Source organism: Diadema setosum, chromosome 18 (genome assembly GCF_964275005.1).
Source record: "Diadema setosum chromosome 18, eeDiaSeto1, whole genome shotgun sequence".
In the NCBI taxonomy this organism is placed as follows: Eukaryota; Metazoa; Echinodermata; class Echinoidea; order Diadematoida; family Diadematidae; genus Diadema; species Diadema setosum.
In genome coordinates, this window is record NC_092702.1 from 32,164,593 (window position 1) to 32,185,654 (window position 21,062).

General features: G+C 36.6%; 1 protein-coding gene across 3 annotated transcripts in view; it reads right to left on the reverse strand.

The window, feature by feature from the left end:
* The window catches only part of LOC140241798 (peroxisome proliferator-activated receptor alpha-like), a 44,096-nt gene that overhangs the window by 21,319 nt on the left and 1,715 nt on the right, over window positions 1-21,062 (reverse strand). The window contains exons 1-2 of one of the 3 annotated variants that reach the window (XM_072321548.1): window positions 20,392-20,520; window positions 16,666-16,725 (exon numbers count right to left, since the gene is read on the reverse strand). The exons of 1 other annotated variant lie outside the window; for it this stretch is intronic. In XM_072321548.1, the coding sequence (XP_072177649.1) occupies window positions 16,666-16,725; window positions 20,392-20,401 (70 nt within the window). In that variant the 5' untranslated portion in view covers window positions 20,402-20,520. Of the gene's footprint in view, window positions 1-16,665; window positions 16,726-20,391; window positions 20,521-21,062 lie in introns of those variants that run through there. One more of the 3 variants, XM_072321549.1, reaches the window with a different exon arrangement.

The following is a 21,062-nucleotide window of genomic DNA, read 5'->3' on the forward strand; positions in this document are numbered from 1 at the left end:
AAAATGCGACAAGCTGCTTTGTTTTACCTAGCTTTTGGATATCTCAGTCATTTCAAAACTGATTTCTATCAAATAAACTGTCAATTTCTCTTAGAATTGTTTGCTCTTTAACATTTCATGGAGAGATTTCTATTTTTGATATCTTACAAAATGTTAAAAGCTGAATCCTCACCTCACCTCAGCAAATGCTAGACCATCCCTTTCTAAATTTGATTATAATACTCATTATACTAGATCATGTTATCAGTTTCACCAATGGTCTTTTTAAAATGATAAGTCTAAATATTCATTACGGTATACTGGACCTGTACTGTGGAATGATTTGAACACGAACCATGTTTTTAATCTACAATTTAATGATATTTTTTAATAAAAAAAACAGTGTAAAAAGATTCTTCTGAGTTCATACTGAAGTTCCTTGTGAAAGTTTCGGTTTTAGATTTTGGGTGATATCCCTATGTATTTTGACTATGCTAATTTGTCTGTTTGTTTGTTTGTTTCTATTTTGTTTGTTTGTCTTTTCAGTTCAAATCTGTTTCTTTACACTATTAGGTAGGTACAGTCTTACAAGCCATTTTCAGGCTTTCTCATGTACATTCCATTTTTCATCATTACAGTTATGTACAAATGAGTACTTTGTGCTGATTTGTATAGTACATGAATGTTTCAATACCTTGTGTTAACGTTGTTTTGATTTGTATGTCATGTGTTTTTTATCCTTGTGGAATGATGGAAATAAATGAAATGAAATGAAATGAAATGATATCAAAACAAAATGTGAAATTCCTTGAGGGAGCTGTGTGGGTTTGCTACTGAAGTGATTGTTTCTGTGCAAGCATGTTTATTTTACTAAAACTCTATTGAGTGAGATTTTACGGTTGAAGCATTTCATGACAGAACACTATTAAAGTATAGAGTCAAAAGATGTCTCAATGCCATAAGGTTGGGATTTGACGGCATGTTCTCTTTGTCTAGGAAAGTGCAGGATTAAAGGGATCATATAGTTTTGGTTGAGACCTAATTTCAGGTTTCTAGCATTTTTAGGTGAGATAATGAGAAACCTCTTATGAAATATGAAAGAGCATGTAATTCTATGAGGAATTCAGCGTTTATTTGATGAAAATTGGTTTTGAAATGGCTGAGATATCCAAAAAGGAGCAATTCTAATAAAGTGTGGGACCCACGCTTTATTACAATCGCATTGTTTTACTTTGTTTTTGGATGTTTCAGTCATTCCGAACCTGATTTTCATCAAATAAACTTTGAATTCCTCTTAAAATGGTATATTCTGTACTATATCATGAGTGTTTTCCTGGTATCTTGCAAAAAGTTAAAAGCCCAATTCTCATCTCCACAAATACTGTACATCCCTTTAATAACTGCGCCTTTGCTTGAATAAGTATGGTACAGCTGTATTCACATTAGCAGCAAAAACCTAGCCGATTTATCTAACATCCAGATTTTCACTTGGAACTGCCAAGTAACTACCCCTTTATTCTTTGAAAAACCCAAACTGAAACAAATCTGTAAGTGTGTTTTTCCCAAAATTCTGCTGTTGTTGCAACATTGTTTTTGTTTTTGTCTTGTTGTTTTTCTCATTAGTTTAATAACAGTTTTGGTAATTGGCTATTTGACTCTCCTCATAGCATGAAAAAGAGGACTGAAAATGTGAACAAAAAGTGTGATGTTCAGTTTCTGTCTTGATGAACTCATTTCAAAAGCAAGTACAATTTGTATGTCTTCCAGCATTTCCATTTCTAATATGTGCAGCCATCATTTCATTCCCTGATCTAATGACTATGTTGGCATTTCCATTAATGACAATAAATCGGCCAGGTTTTTGCTGCTAATGTGAATACAGCTGTACCATACTTATTCAAGCAAAGTACAACTTCCTGCCAAACTTGGTATCTTGCAAAAAGTTAAAAGCCCACTTCTCATCTCCACCAATACTGTACCATCCCTTTAATAAATGCGCCTTTGCTTGAATAAGTATGGTACAGCTGTATTCACATTAGCAGCAAAAACCTGGCTGATTTATCTAACATCTAGACTTTCACTTGAAACTGCCAAGTAACTACCCTTTTATTCTTTGAAAAACCCAAACTGAAACTAATGTCTAAGTGTGTTTTTCCCAAAATTCTGCTGTTGTTGCAACATTGTTTTTGTTTTTGTTTTTGACTTGTTGTTTTTCTCATTAGTTTAATAAAATTTTGGTAATTGGCTATTTGACTCTCCTCATGGCATAAAAAAAAAAGAGGACTGAAAGTATGATGCTCAGTTTCTGTCTTGATGAACTCATTTCAAAAGCAAGTACAATTTGTATGTCTTCTAGCATTTCCATTTCTATGTGCAGCCATCATTTCATTCTCTGATCTAATGACTATGTTGGTGTTTCCATTAATGACCATTAGCAGTTCTCGAAAAAACAAAATAACAATTTAATGAGCTGCAGAATGATGCCGACTGGTTTGATCACATGTCAGTCACAAAGATAAGGGTTGAATTTATTCATCAGTGCTAATGATCAGAATTCTCCCACTTAATCAATGGCAGTTCAACAGACACCTACAGGGTATCAAATGGGTAAAAGTCAGTCAAAAGGGTATGAGGCAGATTTACCCCCCTTTCAGATGAGAAAGTTCTCATATCCAATTTTATGACATTTGGATTCACATATGATGTATGGATATAATGATAGGATGTTTTTTCGTGTCTGAATGCCTGCATAATATCGATACATTGTTTCCAGATAGGACTTTTTTTAAACAATCTTTTGAGCACCATTTTATATGATTAGGTCCTATCCTATATCATGAGTATATCCATGTGATTTTTTTTTTCATTTGAAATCTCTCATATCAATACATCACATAAATACGTGAGGATTATTTACAATGCGTGCATAGGGCCCGACATGTACTACAGATGAGTCCAGCACAAAGTATACCCACGAAGCGCAATTAAAACCTGCACAGAGTTAGTAAGTACTGCGCAGCAGAGAGACTCATACATATTCATGAGCTTCCCATGAAAGTTCAACTGAGCACAAGGTCTGAATGCTCCAATATGATTAAATGGGATAATGCCGCATTGCATCTGAATAGACTCATATCAATATGGCATATGAATATACCATAATGTCACTGGATCGACAAGATTTCATACACATGTATCTAAAAATATCAAGTGTTTATGAGAGCAAAAAACAAACAAACAAACAAACAAACAAACAAACAAAGAACATGGCAGCCAAAGCACTATTTTATATCAAATTGGATAGCCTGCCCTTTGACATGCAGTAGTGGCTTCATTTTGGGGTAAGACAGCTAGGATTTCTACAGGGCAGTGTCTGACAATTAATCCAAAAAAGTAATCGTCACAAAAATTTGAGGTACAAGGTCTTGTCACCCCAGCGGACGAATAAGTTGGCATAGGTCTGAAAGCACTCTTCCACACGCAAAAAAAAAAAAAAAAAAAAAAAAAAGTGTTAATAGTTGCACCTGGTGAGCCTGCTGATAACTGCCAGGCCTGAAAAAAGGATATCAGCCCTCTCTGTAGTCTTTCTTCAGAGACTCCAACCCAAAGCACCTTCTGATCTGGAGATTCTCCTGCCTGAAACCCCTAGCAAATGGGAGACTCCAACTTGATGTGTGCGAAGCGCGAAGTTCCTAGGGTTCTAGATGCTCTCTTGTGCTATCTAAGGCTTATTTTTTCAACATACGATAGAAATAAGTAAGAAATCCCTTCCAACGGGAGACAAAGAGCCAGGGCGGGAGAAATTACATCTCAAACGGGAGAACGGGAGATTTTGCAAAAATGGGTTTTCGGCGGGAGATCTCCCGTCGAAAATGGGAGAGTTGGAGTCTCTGTTTCTTGTTTAATATTTATCACCCATTTTCCCTTAATCTCATGGTCTGTAATCCCAGTGGACCAAAAACAAAAACAAACATTAACAAAGCAAAACAAAACAAAAACAGTGGTCACTGTCTCCTACAGTACAAAATCTTCCCAAAACAAGGTGATCTAGAAAAGATTTATGAATCCCGACTGTCAGGTCAGAAAAAGAAAGGTCAGATGAAATAGTGTTTGCCATCCAGGATCTGAGACTTTTATGTCTTGAGAATTCCTGACTCAATGCTATCATGTACAAGTAGACCTTGGAATTGCTCTAAACACAGCTAACATGTTACACAATCCTTGTGCATGAAGTGTTGGAAATTCTCACAGGTATCTGTGAAAAACAAATTACGCTTTGACTTAAGAGTGAAACTAGCATTATCTGTCTCAATTGTTTTGTTTTTAAAAACTATATGTGTCTAATATGTGATCGGGATCACAGATGCAGAAAATCTATGCCAAGGCCAAGATCGTAATAAGAAGGCCTATTTGCAAATACATACACTGCAGCTCTTCACCTGTCTCTCCCACATTTTCTTGTCACAGGATGTTTTCTGAGAGTTGTCGTCGTCATCGTCGTCATCATCATCATCATACCAGTTTTTATCTGGGTCTGTCCACGATAACGGGAATGGCTGGAATTACCTCACAGCTCTCACAGCTATAGGTCAGCTCTCACAGCTATAGGTTAGCTCTCACACCTTCTCGTCATCTCTCCCGATTTGGGGCATCCTCCATTCTTAAATTTACCCTCCCGAACTCTTCTTTCAACTGGATCCTCCACATTTTCTTTGGACACCCTCGATTTTGTGGCTCATTCACTTTTTACACTCTGGCACTTTAGTATATCCTTTAATATTTCCATATGATCTTTGCAGACAGGCAAAGAATTAATGATATCTAGGTAAGAGTGCATTTCCCTTGTACCATGTTCAGGTTGGCCAATGGAGTACTGTATAAGCTGTTATTTTCACGTGGGTTTAATTTTCATGAATTTCGCCAATCTCAGTTGGATCGCGAATTTAACAACACGCGAAAATGTCTCCATGCACTAGGGTAATAGCGCATTTATGTTAGCGTCGGTGTCAGTTCGCGAAAACAACATTTCGCGAAAATGTCTATGACCTCCTCATTCGCGAAAATATCTGTACGCGAAAATAACAGCGTATACAGTAAAATCACAAAATCAGAATAATAGAAATGTCATCCCTTTCGGATCTAAAATAAAGCTATGGAATTTCACAGTTTTGCATGTTTACTTGAGTAAGTGATAACAGACAAAATCACCTCTTCAAGTTGCCAAAAAGGTCAAAATGTCATCACCTTGTAAGTCTCCCACTGAACTGCACACACATCTTTACAAGAATTTCCTTCTTTTTTCCATGAAATCAAGAGAATATGATGTTGTATTCATATCAAATCGTGGTCTTGTAACAACCTAGCAACAATTCATTTATTTATTATTCATTTATTTATTCACTTACTTATTTTATTTTATTTTTTTTTGCTGGGGGGGGGGAAGATATAACGAGAAGTTGATAATGATATTTTTGGAGTCAAACCAAAGGGAGAGACATAATCCCCTTGTCTAATACATGTATGTGGTTGTGAATAATTTACTGCTTGGCAAAAATGTGACATTTTTGAAATACCAAAACTTTATCATTTTATGTCCGATCTTGACAAGACTGCACTGTTCTTGTAAAGTCAATTTGAACAGAGTGTGGAAATGCCTTTTAATCCTTACACATTATGTTTAGGGTAGCCAGTATAAACCTTTATTGATTAAAGATGTAAATCAAATATATAATTCTTTGATGGTCGCTTTAAAGCAATCTGGATTCCCTGACTGGGCTGTAGGCCCTTTAAGAAGACTTGATTTAGGAGTAGGACTCGTGGAATAAATCATGTAGTCCATTAATCTATAATACCAGCTGAAGCCTGTCATACAAAGGCACAAACTTTGTAATCACAGTCACATTCATTGTAGACATACCCGGTACCCATGTAAGTCAGCAGGATTATGCATGAGACGAATTTACCCTCTCTGTACAGAGAATAATTTTCCTGGTATCGCATCGCAATTTGCTATGCATTTCCACACCACTGCTACACAAAATAAGTTTTGTGTAGCAGTTTTCTTGCATAGAAGTGTAGAATATCATTGAAGATAGTTTTCATCAGCTGAAATTGCTAATCAAATTTGAGTTTGAAAATTATTCCCTGCTGTATATTCTGGTATTACTAACTATGCCAAACAGCTTCCTCACTCTGCTCTGAAACCCTTCTTTATTGCTAAAAAGACTTTACTGGTGTGGGGATGAGAAATCCCATTCTGAAGAGACACAGAGATAACTGCACGAGTAATCCTTTTTTTCACATGGACCTGGAGCAAATTATACATATCAAAACCACAGAATTGGTATCAAATCAGCTACCGAGCGCACTGCCCCCAGAGCAAACTACAGTCCCAAGTAGACAAACCAATATAATTTACCATCAGAAAAAGACATGCAGCCAAACAGGAGGCATGTCGATAAAGTTTCCTCACATTGTTGTGGGTTTCTTGTGGTATCTTCTTTTATTTCTTTTTTTTTTTTTGTCTTTAGGGCACATTTTTTTCTAGTGTCTCATAAGTGCTCAGTTGTTAGTCAAGTCAACTGGTTTATCAATGGGCAGCTTGGGAACGTGTAGACTGCAGAAATTTCCACTCATACTACACTGCATACATTCAACCAGATCTTAAGAAGTAATTAATGTCACAGCTCTGAGACCTGATCTATTCCTGAATTCAAAATAATGTGTTTTTGTAGTTCCATGTGTTTGCTGATGCAGCCCTTGACAGAATGATGCATCGCCATGGTTTCAAGGTAAACACAGTCGGCATACATTTAGGACTGAGAGATACTCAGCTTCTAAGATCGTGTCTCAACTCTGAAGTAGGGAGGATGGCAAGTCCACATTAGATGAGGTTTTTTTGCAGATAATCTATTAGGAGAATCAGATGACATTAACCCGTTGAGGACCGGCTGATTTTGCTACAACACACATTTCCCACAACCACCTGCCCGAGTATACTCTGGACTCATCTTAAACAGGTTTAAATACACTTGTTGCAGTAAATGCTAATTTGAGACATGAATATATCCTTTATCCCATGCCTATGCAGAAAAACAAGTTTCAAATCAAATGCATAATTCATTTCAATTCTTCTTTAAGTATAGCTGTAAAAGACAAACACTCTATCAGTGGGGGAAAAAAAAAAGACAAGCTTGCTCAGTACAAAATGCTACCTAGAAAACTTCTCCCAAACTGGAAGTGAACTTCCATTTCTCATTATTGTATTGTGTCATTTGTTTATGTGTTACTGTTCATAAAGATTCTATGAGAAAACAAAATACTCAGTCTGGTACATGAGCTATCTTCCTTAGTGTGCATGAGAAGGCTAATGAATGCAGCTATTTTGGCAAACCATCATAATAAAATCATTATAGACCATAGGTCACAGCAATCAAAGCCAGTTATCATGATGCTATGTGGTTTACATTTGATATTACGATAAATGAGTTGCATTATCTACAGCTTGCTTGCTTAAGACATAATCTTATCGATTGCCTGGAAAGATCTGTGCAAACAGTCCAGATATTTTAAGAATAAGACTGTCTGATATCAGCCTTGTTTCCATCACGAAATGTCTGGTTAAACAACAACAGAGCCCATTTACACTAATTTCACTCTTTGAAGTTAACACACAAAGAGAATTCACAAAAGGGTTGTTAACCACCTTGCTAATTGAAAACCTTTGAGATGGTCCCCTTGCCAGCTTTGTTGCACATGCTGGATTTAAACAGACTCACCCTGTGATATGTTAAAAACATTACATAACAAGCGAAGGCCTTAATCCTGTTCTATCATCAGGATTCAATCATTTTAGTCCAATTTCTCTCTTTGAAGTTAACGCACAAAGGGAATTCACAAAAGGGTTGTCAAACATCTTGTTTTATAGTGTACACATTTGAGATGTCTCCCTTGCTAGCTTTGTTGCATACTTGTAGTCTGGATTTACTTTATCCATGTGACATTCATAACAATCTGGGACCAAAATTTCTATCCTATCATCAAGACTGTAACATTTGTCATTCTAATCTTTTTGAATAATGAGGATATGATAATGATTAAAATGAATTATTAAAACAGTATAAATTAATGGTAAATAGACTACCAATGAATTCTATAAAGTTTCTCCTGCTATCATCACTATGAATGCAGATGTTATTGTCATTTTCATACTGCTACTGCTATCATTTGAAGTAATGCATTACAATGTTTTCCTAATGCAAATGTCATTTTCATTGTCATAATCAAACTATTGCTCATGCCTGCAGCAGTAGATGTAGAAGTAGCACAAGAAACATGAAGCACAATATAAGCATTATTACAATCTTGCAGGTCTGTAACACACACTATTCCTTTAAACATGTACATTAGTGAACTATAAATTTTGAACAATCCCATTATACTGTAAAGTTTGGTTTCAATGCTAATGTTTGTACATTTGTACTTGCAGTGATTATGGCCAAAAAATAAACCTTTGACCTTTGCAGAAAATATACAATACTGACTGCCTTACTGGAACAGTTGATCTTGTGAATCAGCTAATGTTGTTAACACAACAGATGATTTTGCTTCAATGTGAAATTATTATCACTTTTGGTGATAGTAAACAGTGAATAGTTCTAGAATATTCTTTTTCCAACCTGCAATTATATAAAGTTATGTAAACTTTATAGTAAAACTTCATAGTTTCGTGGACTTTTTCTCTTCTATCCCACCCCCCCCCCCCTCTCCAAGTTGGGTGAGTCTGTTGGATTTCCCTTTCAAAAGTTTCTGGTAGAGATCAATTTGACATGGTTGTCAGGTGGTCAAGAACAACCTCTGTTATAAAGGTATGGTTACAATCTGAATCTGTTATCAAACTTTTTGATTAGCTCATTACTGAAAGTCGTGATCTTAATACAGCGTGATGTTAATTATGCACTTTCCTTTCTTTTTCACCAGTAGGACCTACACACATTTTCGCAGGTAACTGCTGGGGAAATGTATCTTCAGCAATTCAGAACAAAACTTTGCTGATAGTGTTGGGGAAAGAAAAGAATTTCAGATCAAAAACATGCACTTTGGACTTCGAGTGAATGTGACCCTCTTTTTCACTCTGGAAATCTTGGATGCTATGCAAAAGGCAGGTCCTTACTCCTAATGGAAGTGTTCATCCGATGCATGATGCCAAACCGTAACATCATCCTCATACTGGAGTATCATGAATCAGCTCATCTTCTGTCGACTGGGGTTGTAAACCATGCATTTTTGGCTGACAACGTGGTGACAGTCAAAGACAAATAAACAGAAAGGCAGGGCTGGAATGTTTGCCGGCTACGGTCACATTCAGCACGTCCTCGGGGCCGGGGAAGACTCGAGAGAAGGAAAACACATGCCACACGTACGCTGGGAGTGATTGATTGTTCGTCCCCCGTACAACTTTCACGCTCTTTCCACCCTGTGCACACCACTGCAACCTATACGCTGGAGGATATCAACGATACTGTAGATTGTAAGGAAGCACAGGAATACTTAGGCTTTGTAAAATTTCTGCATTCTGCTCTGATATCTAAGGTTGAAAAAATGAATGTTCTTAAAGGCAATAAAAACTCATCACTACATCATAAACAATGTTTGATGCACAGCAACAACAAAATATACCATGGGGGTACTACGAAATAGAAACACTTTTTCAACTTTGCCTATGAGTATTTTGGCAAGTGTCAAACACATGAACAGGTACAGACCATTATACTTTGACAATCTATTCTACTCTGCGAAGTTTTGGCTTCTTGCAGCAATTCTGCATGTGAGTATGAACAATCTGTACAAGTATGCAAAAACAAAAATGGTATCTAGAGGGTTTCATTCATAAATGAGATTTTAAATTTCATGCAATGTAAATTGCACATTCTAAATTTCATTACTATAATGAAAATTGCACATTTTTAAAATCTTAGTTATTTTGTAAGAATCAACATTAAAAGCAGTAAAACAGAATCATCTAATACAAAAACAAAGTTTGGCAAATAAGTTTCACCATTAAAACTTTTCAATCATTACATCCAATGGACTCCATAAAATTGGCTGACTTGGACACATGACTGTCCATTCTACTGTACTCCCCACTCCTTTGATTTTTATGCAGAAACGCACAAAATCTTGATACACACAGGCTTCATCTACCTTAAAGACAGCCAATCCCTTTTGCATGCAAATTTTTGAAAAATTGGTGAGAACACTATAGGTATCGAAGAAAACACTATTTGGAAACCTCCTGTAAATTTTGAACTCAAGAGGGTCTTTATTTGTTTAGTTAAATTGACCGTTAAGATTTGAATAACTTTTTGCAAACTTCGCAAAAATTACAAATCTAGATACTAGGTAAGTCTAGTTTTACAGACCTGTGTGATGCACTTAGTTGTACATGTAGTTCATGTATTAAAGTGGTGTGTTGTTATTTGCCATTGATAACAAAGTAAGAGAAGCTAGTGAATTCTTCTTTTCTGACAGCTTTAACATGCATATAATCTGTTGTTCGAAGTATAAGTATCATACTACAACCACAGGAGGATTAATGTATGCAGCTGTGCCTAGTACACAGAATACGGTACGGTGAGCGTTTGGTGCATTATTTGAATCTTAACGGCTAACAACCTTCAAATATCACAGAAATGTTATAGATTTACAATAGTCTTGTCATTCTGGTCGAATATCAAGTTCTGTGCTATTTGGGAAGGAATGCAAAAGGGAAGGGCCATCTTTAATGTTATATAGGAAGGAATATCTCTTTAATTCTTTTTCCTGCAAAATAACTCAAAGCATGTCTTTCACATCAATGTAAATCATCAATAAATAATGTACACTTTAATCAATTGGTCACATGATCCCAATGGCTACGTAAAGACAGATATCACACCATACTGTGCTTTGTCAAGTTGCCGTCATTTAAATAGTGGACATGTCAACACTGCGACATACATGTATATACTCACTGCATATATCATGCCATTACTAGTGCAAACAAAGACACAGTGAGATTCTGCAGACAGTCCTCGGTGTAGACACACATCAATGCACCATGGCAACTAATTGGAGCATCCCAACCTGCACATACTGTAGGACAGCCGAGATGTGGTTTTACACCGGGCATTAATGTCCATCCCCAAAGATGCACCGCACTGAAGAGCAAATGAATTGGCTCTATCTAAATATGCTCAGCATTGAGATCCTAGTAACAGAAATACACACATCTCACTCATATCTTACCTTTAAAAATTTGTTAATCAGGAAATCCTAGAATAATTCCCCTTTTACCTTGTATATATTCATTTTAATATTCAAAGCAGAAAGGATTCACTATACTTGTCATAGTAGAAACATCTCTCCAAGCAGAAATCTTGTTGTGCATTTACACTTGAACTTTCATCTTCGAACTTTAAACTCTAACATCTCTCCAGGCAGATACATAGTACCTCATCTTGTGCATTTACACTTGGAACTTTCAACTTTGAACTTTCTTAGAATAATTTCTTAGGACCCCTTTCATGAAACAGAATCTCATAATATTTGATCAATAGTTTTCAGTAGATGGTCCTCAGAAAAGTGTCAGCTGTTATGTCTCTTCACAACTGGCTCAAGAAAATAATCAACATAAGTATGACTACAATAGGTTCAAGACCTACCACTCACAAGGCACTTCAAGTTTGTTTTTCCTATTTCTCTCGATGAATTTTGATTGCCTGAATTATAAGCTGGTTCAACGTTGGTACAAGATATGTGACCCATTAGACAAATCAAGACTGTTTTTTTGACTCTGCTCTACATATTATTACACACCCATCAGTACTATAATAGGAAAAACTGAAATAGTGATGGTAAATAGAAGACTACTCATCCTTGTTTATTGAAATGAAAACACCAGCAACAACACAAACATGCTGACCAAGGGGGTCTGCTTGGATAATCGTAAAAGTATTGACTTTCCATTTACCTCATTATATCAATGGTTTGATTAATATATTTCCTTGTAACACTGACTTTCTTCAAAACAACATTCAGTTGGGCAAAATTCACTTTGTCACCTCCACCAAGGGAGGAGGTTATGTTTTCATTACCGTTTGTTTGTTTGTTTGTTTGTTTGTTTGTCTGTGTACAAAATAACTCAAAAAGTTGTGAATGGATATGGATGAAACTTGCGGGAAAGGTTGAGAATGACACAAGGAACAAATAATTCAATTTTGGTAGTGACCCAGAATTTTTATGGAGTTTATGAAGAATTTTCGATATTTTGGCAGGTAGGGTCAATGAATTGCATTTTTCTAGGCTTTCATACATGCACTAAAGTGCGTGCTCTAGCTTCTGCTAGGGCAAGGTGTGCCGCGCAGCTGAGGGTTGATGACGTAACAAAAGGCTTCTATATGGGAAATCGGGTGATTTTCAGCATGCATACATACGGGTGGAAATCACTGATCTCTATGGAAGAACAAGATTATTGGTGAAAAGTAGCTGCTTGGGGGAGGTCTGCGCTCTCACAGTGCTTCTCAAGTTTGAAATGTGACAATATCTTTCTGATCTTTCTGATCAGCGTTCACATAATAAAAGGTGAAGAGAATCAATTCAGAAGAGGGTGGAAAGGACTATTATAATGTTACCAATTAACCCTCAAACCCTCTTACGATCCATTTTGTACAACAGTCATACCACGCCACTCATCAAGCATCAAGTTTCTGATTAAACTAGCACAATGGACTAAGAACTGCAGTTCATTACTAGTGGGAGTAGTTCACTTTCTGTTTCACATCGTTGAATGCAAAAATGTTTTCATGTGAGATAGAGTCCATTTACAGGGATATCTCAAGCAAGGTACAATGAACTTCAATCTGAAACTTGGAAATAGATCGCAGAGATGCAAAACTAGATCTCAGTTTTGATTGTTGCAGTTTAAGGCAGAAATGAGTTGCCCTCCTAACATTTGGATCTACACAAGTGGGGAAGGTACTGTAAAAGTGGACATTTTTGCGTGAGTAATTTTTTTTGCGCTTGGCTGGGTGAGATGAGGGTCGCATGTTTTTAATTCTGTGGAATTAAGACATACACAACAGAAGCATTTGGCCAACAAACATATTTTTAACTATTATTTTCGCGCTAGTTTCTGGTTGCACAGAATGCGCAAAAAAATTTCAACAGTACATGATCCATTTAATTGCTTGTGATCAGAGAGAACATATCCCGTGCAAAAGAACCATCATGAATCACATTGGCCACAGGATTAATCTTATTTATGAAAGTCATACAAAATGTAACAGTCAAACACACACACACACACACACACACACACAACATCATACAGTGCACTGGCTGTACAAAGCATGTATAAGGTTCAAATGTACACTTCTAAGCACAGCACACTTATAGCAGCCTCCAGCTGATAAGACATATAGTAGATTTTTTATTTTTTTAAAAGGTAAGAATGATTTACACTCCTACCAATGACCTTCTTTCCAGCATAATCTACAAGGTTGATACTGGGACAGCACATGTGCATTACCATGGATGATAAAACAACCAAGGACACATTTTTGTGGGTTAGAGCGATGACTGCATTGTATGAAGTGCATTGCACAAAATGGCATTGAGTATTGACATAGTATTACCATCTGCATCTACTAGCAATATTGACAACGTCAAGGTTAAGCAATACAAATTTTCATATTAATTCAAAAATATTTTCTGTATTTCTGAAAGAGGAAATAAATACAAATGGATATACATGTATCAGATTATGCTCTACAAAAAAGCGACACTCAAGGGCTTTTTACACTTGCAAATTTTTGCTTAGTCCCGTACCAACGGTGGGGCTAAGGGGGGACCTTAGCCCCACCGTTGGTATCGGACTTTCCTTAGCCCACTTTCTGTTTACACTTGTTTTTGCGAAAGTGGGCTAGCCCCACCGTTAATCCCGTACTATCTGGCACTGCAAAATAGCAGGGTTAGCACTGCAATTGCGGTGCTAACCCCGCAATTGCGGTGCCAAGCAAGCGAGTGTAAACAGAACGAAAAAATAATCCGGGGCTAAGCGACGGAGACAAAGTCCGACCCCCACTGACCAATCAGACACGAGGTAATCAAGCGCTGCCGGTGCATGCGTGTACTTGTACAGTGCACAGCATAATCACGAATATTCATGTGGTTTGGAAAGTACGGGGCTAAAAAATACGAGTGTAAAAAGGTCAGTTTTCTCCTTAGCCTAGGACAAGAGCTTAGTACGGGATTTATTGGCAAGTGTAAAAAGCTGAAAAAATTGGTACGGGACTAATGATAGTCCTGGGTCAGAGAAAGTATGGGGTTAAGAAACACAAGTGTAACTAGAAATGTCGCTACAGCAACTGGTTATACCCCCGCCACACAACATTTCATAAGCTTTGGTCAAAACAACATTTTTAAGCTTTGGTCAAAAAACTGAGGAAGTAGTTAAATCCGCAAGATCTTTCCTTGATCTTCTGCCATTAATATGCCGTTACCATGGCAACGTACTTTCGAGTACTGTCAAAAAATGCTTCTTGCACATCTACAACCAAAGGCACACATCTGTACCAAGTTTCATGGAAATTGGGCAAAAACTGAGGAAGTAGTTTGCAACACAAAATTTTCCATCATTTTGGCTCATAATATGCGAGCTGTTACCATGGCAACATACTTTTTGTCACTGTCAAGAAATGTGTCATGCTGACCTATATCCTAAGACAAACATTCAATATGAATTCCATGAGAATTGGAAGAACACTGATGAAGCAGTTTTGCCATGAAGCATTTTGCCCTATATTTTACCAATAACATGCCGTTACCATGGCAACGCACTTTTTGCCACTGCGGAAATATGTGTCTTGCACATTAACATATTCAGATGAACATCTGTACCTAATTTCATAAAAATTGATAAAAAACTGTGGGAGGAGTTCGCGACGCAAGATTTGTACCCATTTTTGCCCATAATATGCCGTTACCATGGCAACGTACTTTTGGGTACTGTCAAAAAATACGTCTTGCACATCTACAACCCAAGGCACACATCTGTGCCAAGTTTTATGGGAATCGGTTGAAAACTGAGGAAGTAGTTCGCGACGCAAGATATGCAACGGACCGACCGCCCGACCGTCCGCTGATTCCTATATACCCCCTTCAAACTTCGTTTGGCGGGGGTATAAAAAGGGCTAAAGTGTGTGAAGCTAGTAATATGGTATGTATATTCTGTTCTTCAACCTCTTGTGTCAATATGGCAGAGAGCCAGTATGGCAATGCATGGTAGAAAATAATGCTAAAGAAAGATCTGGCTACAGCATGTACATGTAATTCACACCCTATAGCAAGCAGACTTGATTTCACTCACTATGTCTGAGTCTTTCAAACCCTGACAGGAAATTATAAATTCTAGGGTTTTTCTAATCATTTTTTAAAAAAATTTTTATTGTAATACTGTAAACCCAAAAATTGAATTTCGCAAAGAGTCCAAAATTTGTAAGTAAAATGCACATGAAAGTTTTTATCTACACATGTTCAGATTATTCATAATTTATCATGGTCAACAATTCTCAAAAGTCTCATGACATGAGAAACAGACCTTCTGCTCCGATTCACAAAAGTTCCAAAATTTATAATTTCATAAGTAAAATGCACATTAAATTTTTTGTCTACAAATGTAGGTTACTTGTAAGTTTTTTCAAGGTCAGCAATTCTCATAAGTCTCATACCACCATTTCAGCTCCAATTCGCGATAAGTTTCACACCACGAATGTCTCTGTTTTGACAGTATTACCTTAAAGGGATTGTATAGTTTTGGTTGAGACCTAATTTCAAGTTTCATACATTTTTTGGTGAGATAATGAAAAACCTCTCATCAAATATCAAAGAACATGTAATTCCATGAGGAATTCAACGTTTATTTGATGAAAATTGGTTTTGAAATGGCTGAGATATACAAAACAGAGCGACTCTAATAAAGTGTGGGACCCACACTTTATTAGGATCACTTTGTTTTTACTTTGTTTTTGGATGTTTTAGTTATTCCAAACCCGATTTTCTTCAAATAAACTTTGAATTCCTCTTAAATTGGTATGCTCTGTACTATTTCATAAGTGTTTTCTTGGTATCTCGTAAAAAGTTAAAAGCCCAATTCTCATCTCCACCAATACTGTACCATCACTTTAATGACATATATATATGCCTGCTTAGTATGCACAGAGAATCCAATGGGAATATCACAGGAGCTGAACTCCAATAACTCTACCCTTCAGATGTCATGGTAACAGGTCAACCAAGAATGCATCTGCTCATCTTTCAGTGTACATGTAGTGAGCACTCTAGGTTGATATCTCATACCATCCACATATTTTTACCCCCTTGAAAGTTACTGGATGCTCAGAATCTTCAAGATTCACAAGTGGATGATTTGTGGAAACACAGGTGTGCGTAGAGTATGAAAAACTTACTCCATCGGTCTCCCTTTCTCTCTCCCTCTCTCACTCTTTCTTTATTACTCTCTTTCTGTCAATCCATCTATTTATAAAAATCTATCTCTCATCTCATATTCAGAATATCCTTCTTTCTGAAAAGTTCTTTTCCTAGAAAAAAAAAAAAATCAAAGGAGCTACATTGTATGTATAAACTCACCCGACATCTTCAGTGGTTTGGCCCTGGGTACCCTGACTTGAGCCTTTGGTTTGTGCAAGCCTGATAGCAGAGAACATATTGAAAAAACAAACAAACAAACAAACAGAAATAAAAAACTTTGTTTTTCTTCATGACAAGAACAAGTGACTGAAACATTAATTAATGTATAAAGATTGAAATGTCTGACACTATTATACTGTAGCACAACACAGTCAGACAAATTAGTAGATAATGGCATATCCTCTATGTTATAAAAAGAACATGTCATGTACAATTTCACATGATTTGCAAGAAATTTAGATACACATGTATGTTGTAAAGTTTAATGATTCAACCCCAAAATGTGTTGAGTGGTTAAACAAATTTTTAAACATATTCCTTGCACTAAATTTGGTTTGACCTTTGATCCTTGACCTCTGACCCCATGGCAAACAACTTTCTTCAAATAATCACTATCTGGTAATACACATTCACCAATTTTCATGACAATACAGTTGTATGGGAAAAATAGTGACATTTTAGCAGCACAGACGTTTTGAACTCTAATTTGACACACAGTAAACAAGAAATGTAAAGATTACAAAAAGTAAAGAAGACAGCATTTTCATTTGATCTTTGACCCCATGGTTCAAATTTTCCCCACAGAATCACTGAGCAGTAATGATAAAAAGTTTAATAGAATTGTATACATTCATTGAGTTATTTCCAAGGCATTGAGTAAACAGTTTAATTTCAGTGCTCATTACATAGTGTAAATTTAGCATTCGAACCTGACTTTTGACCCCAAACTTCCCAAGAGAATCATTGTCAGGCACTACATAGCATGTAGGCCCTACATATTACTAAGTGTCAATAAGTCACCTTGAGACATTTCACAGATAAATAGAGAAAAAAGTAAAATTTTAGCATTTCATGGGACCTTTGACTTCATGGCCCCAAACTTCTTGTAGTGACCCTTTATACGGTGATTAATACAATGTAAATTTGTAGGTCCATACACCAAGTTTCATGAAAATACCTTCAGGCATTGCAGAGATATGAGGGAAATGGTGAAATTTTAAAATTTGACCTTGACCTATGACCTTTGACCTTCAGCACATGCACCCACAAGTTGATAAGCCCAGCTTCATCTACTCGTACGTCATACATAATGCCAAGTATTACTTGGCTACCTCAAAATCAATTTAATATGGACAAACAGACAGAAAAATGGACAGATGGATGGACAGACAAATGGACAGACAACCTGAAAACTTAATGCCTCAGGAGACTCCTTTTGAGGTTAAGGCACAAAAATATTCAGCAATTCTGAATAAATCCTTGACTGGACAGGAAATTCAAAGTTAAATATAAGCATGAAAGCTGTCTTAAGGGTCTCATTTCACCTTCTTCACCATTCTTAATTATCTTCTAAGTCTCTCTCCATTGCACTTTCTAAAAATTCTCATCAAGATGCACCCAAGTAGGGACAGACAAGATCTTCCAATTGCTTAGAAAAATGCACTGTCCATGTTGTAAACAGAGATGTGGCATCATGCAGCAAATGGGAACATATAAGCCATTTGCAAAAAAAACTAGAAATGTCGCTTTGGCGACTGGTATGCCTCCGCCATAATGCATGATTTTCCCAATAGGTCTAGATAGTACATGTGGACAATGTGTGATTACATTTTCACAAAATTGGCAAAATATTGAAATGACAAGTTTGTCACAAATGTGTTGAATGTTCACCTTCCTTGACCTAGGTTTAATTGGATGAATAGGAGAGCATGTATCTAGGGATTTAAGGACTTTAACTTGACTTTGACCCATTCATACATTTAGGCATTGAGTAATTTTCAAGGTACAGGTGTGGAGAAAAAGTGCAATTTCTGAATTAAATAGTAAATTGTTACCATTTTCATCTGGCCCTTGACCCTAAAATTCATAAGATAATCACTTTCAGGTAGAACATACATAATACGTACTAAGTTTCAAGATAACTTGAGCCACTTCGAGATATGGAGGAAAAAGTTAGTTCAGCACTTTCACTTGATCTTTGACCTTTTGACCTTTGAGGCAAAAAAAGAAGAAAAAAAAAACTTTCCAGAGAATTTCTATTAGGTTACACATGCATACACCAAGTGTAAAAAAATAATAACCCTGCTGGCATTGCATAAATATGAGGGAAATAGTAAAATTTTGAAGTGTTGCACTTGACCTTTGACCCCTGACCTTTGACCCCATGAACCCTACATTCTCTAGATAATCACTTCCAGTCAGTACATGTATATACTATGTTCCATGAAGATACCTTGAACAATTTTCCAAGGCACGGAGAAAAAAAAAGAAGTTTTGATATTTTTACTTGACCTTTTGACCTTTGACCTCATGACCCAAACTTTCCCCAGAGAATCTTAATTGGGTAATACATGTATATACTAAGTTTCAAGAAAATATCTTCAGGCATTCAATAGATATGGCGAAAATAGTGAAATTTCATGTATTTGACCCTGACCTTTTGACCTTTGACCTTTGACCTCATGACGCAAACTTTCACCAGAGAATCTTAATTGGGTAATACATGTATACACTAAGTTTCAAGAAAATATCTTCAGGCATTCAATAGATATGGTGGAAATAGTGAAATTTTATGTATTTGACCTTGACCTTTTGACCTTTGACCTTGAGCATGTGCACTCAAAAGTTGATAGGCACAACTTCACCCCCTAATACACATACATGCCAAGTTTCATTAGGATACCTCAACAGGTTTTGATAGTTACCTTGTCCACAAAATTCATTACGGACGGACGGAAGGACGGACGGACGGACGGACGGACAACCCGAAAACATAATGCCTCCGGCACCACTTCGTGGCGGAGGCATAAAAAAAAAATCTATGAATGAGTGATAGTTGTTGAACAACTACCTGTAAGATTAAGACACATGCCATTATTAATGCCTCACATATTAATTTCCCATACAATCCTCATTATGAATCATTTCAATGTTTACTTTTTTATTTCCTCTGAAACACTGACACAAACATTCAGATAACCCTTCTATTAATGATGCATCACATTTAATACTGTAAAATCTAAACAAATTTACATTGACAGAGCTCTAGTTATCACTACAATGGCAAATGTCTATTCTTAATTTCCCATGTTATGAACAAATTGGTGGTTGAAAACTGGCTTTCCATTCTCTCACTTTTGCACAACTGTACCTCCTTACTGTGGGGTTTCTCCAATCCTACCAGCATGTTTAAGTAATTAATTACTAAATTTGAAGCATTGTTAATTGGTATTTCAAAACGCTTCATAGGATCATCACATCATGAGAGTGATAGCTGAATGTAATCACAGCCATTCAAAAGAATCACTGTGACACACTATAGGCATATCACAGTCTCTCTTTAAAACAGGGATGAATATTTAAGTCAATACTATCTCTGTACCAAAAATTTAGTCATGAACATGATCTGCTCCCTACATCTGAACAATAATTATGGTTGCCAAGATTTCACACCTCCACTAGCAAATAAACCAAGTTTTGTCTCACACGATATCATGGCTCTACTGGTAACTCTTCTTTTTTTAATTCATGCCTATAGCCTGAACACTCACTTTAACTTGTGTTTACATGTAAATAAACTTACAAAGCAAGCTTTCAATTGTATGCCACCCCATATCTTGCACCTGATTAGAAAAACTGAAACATATTGCCATGTATCACGCTCACCAGTCTCCATTACTGGGCAACAAGGCAGTCAATTCAGGATAGTTTCTCTCAGGGACAGAGCGCACTAGCTTATATTCCAAACAGAGCTCAGCGTCTCTATAGGCCACAGCCACCGCCACCGTGTTCTCAGACAGAATGAAAGTGTGATTCAGCACTATCAAGGAGTTTTATGGCCGTCATATATCAGCGGTGGTTCCGCCTTGCTGCACAAGGCAAATGCCAGGCAGGAAGTGTCAGTTCTTAGCAGCAGCGTTACTATGCACGAGAATCGGGCCTCAATTTGCCAAGACAATCCCATTTCCTAGCACTTGCATTTTATAAAATGCTATCATGAAATGTGGTCAACGAAGCACAAGTTGCTTAACAACAAAAAATTATTATATTCGCTTCTTTGCTACTTCAACACATGTAATACAAACCCAATCAAATGAACCTTAAATATAGATGCTCATCAATTATGAGTACAACAAGGGCATACACCACATTTTCACTTTTTGCATATATTACATATTTCCTTACAAGAAGTCTATGTTACAATGAAAGAAACAACAAACGCCAGGCAGGAAATGTTAGTCTTAAAGTGAAACAACGCTCAGAATATATGTTCTCGTTCTATATTTTGCTAAACTTTGCAATATACCCAGCACATCAGTTTCATCAAAACTGCCCAT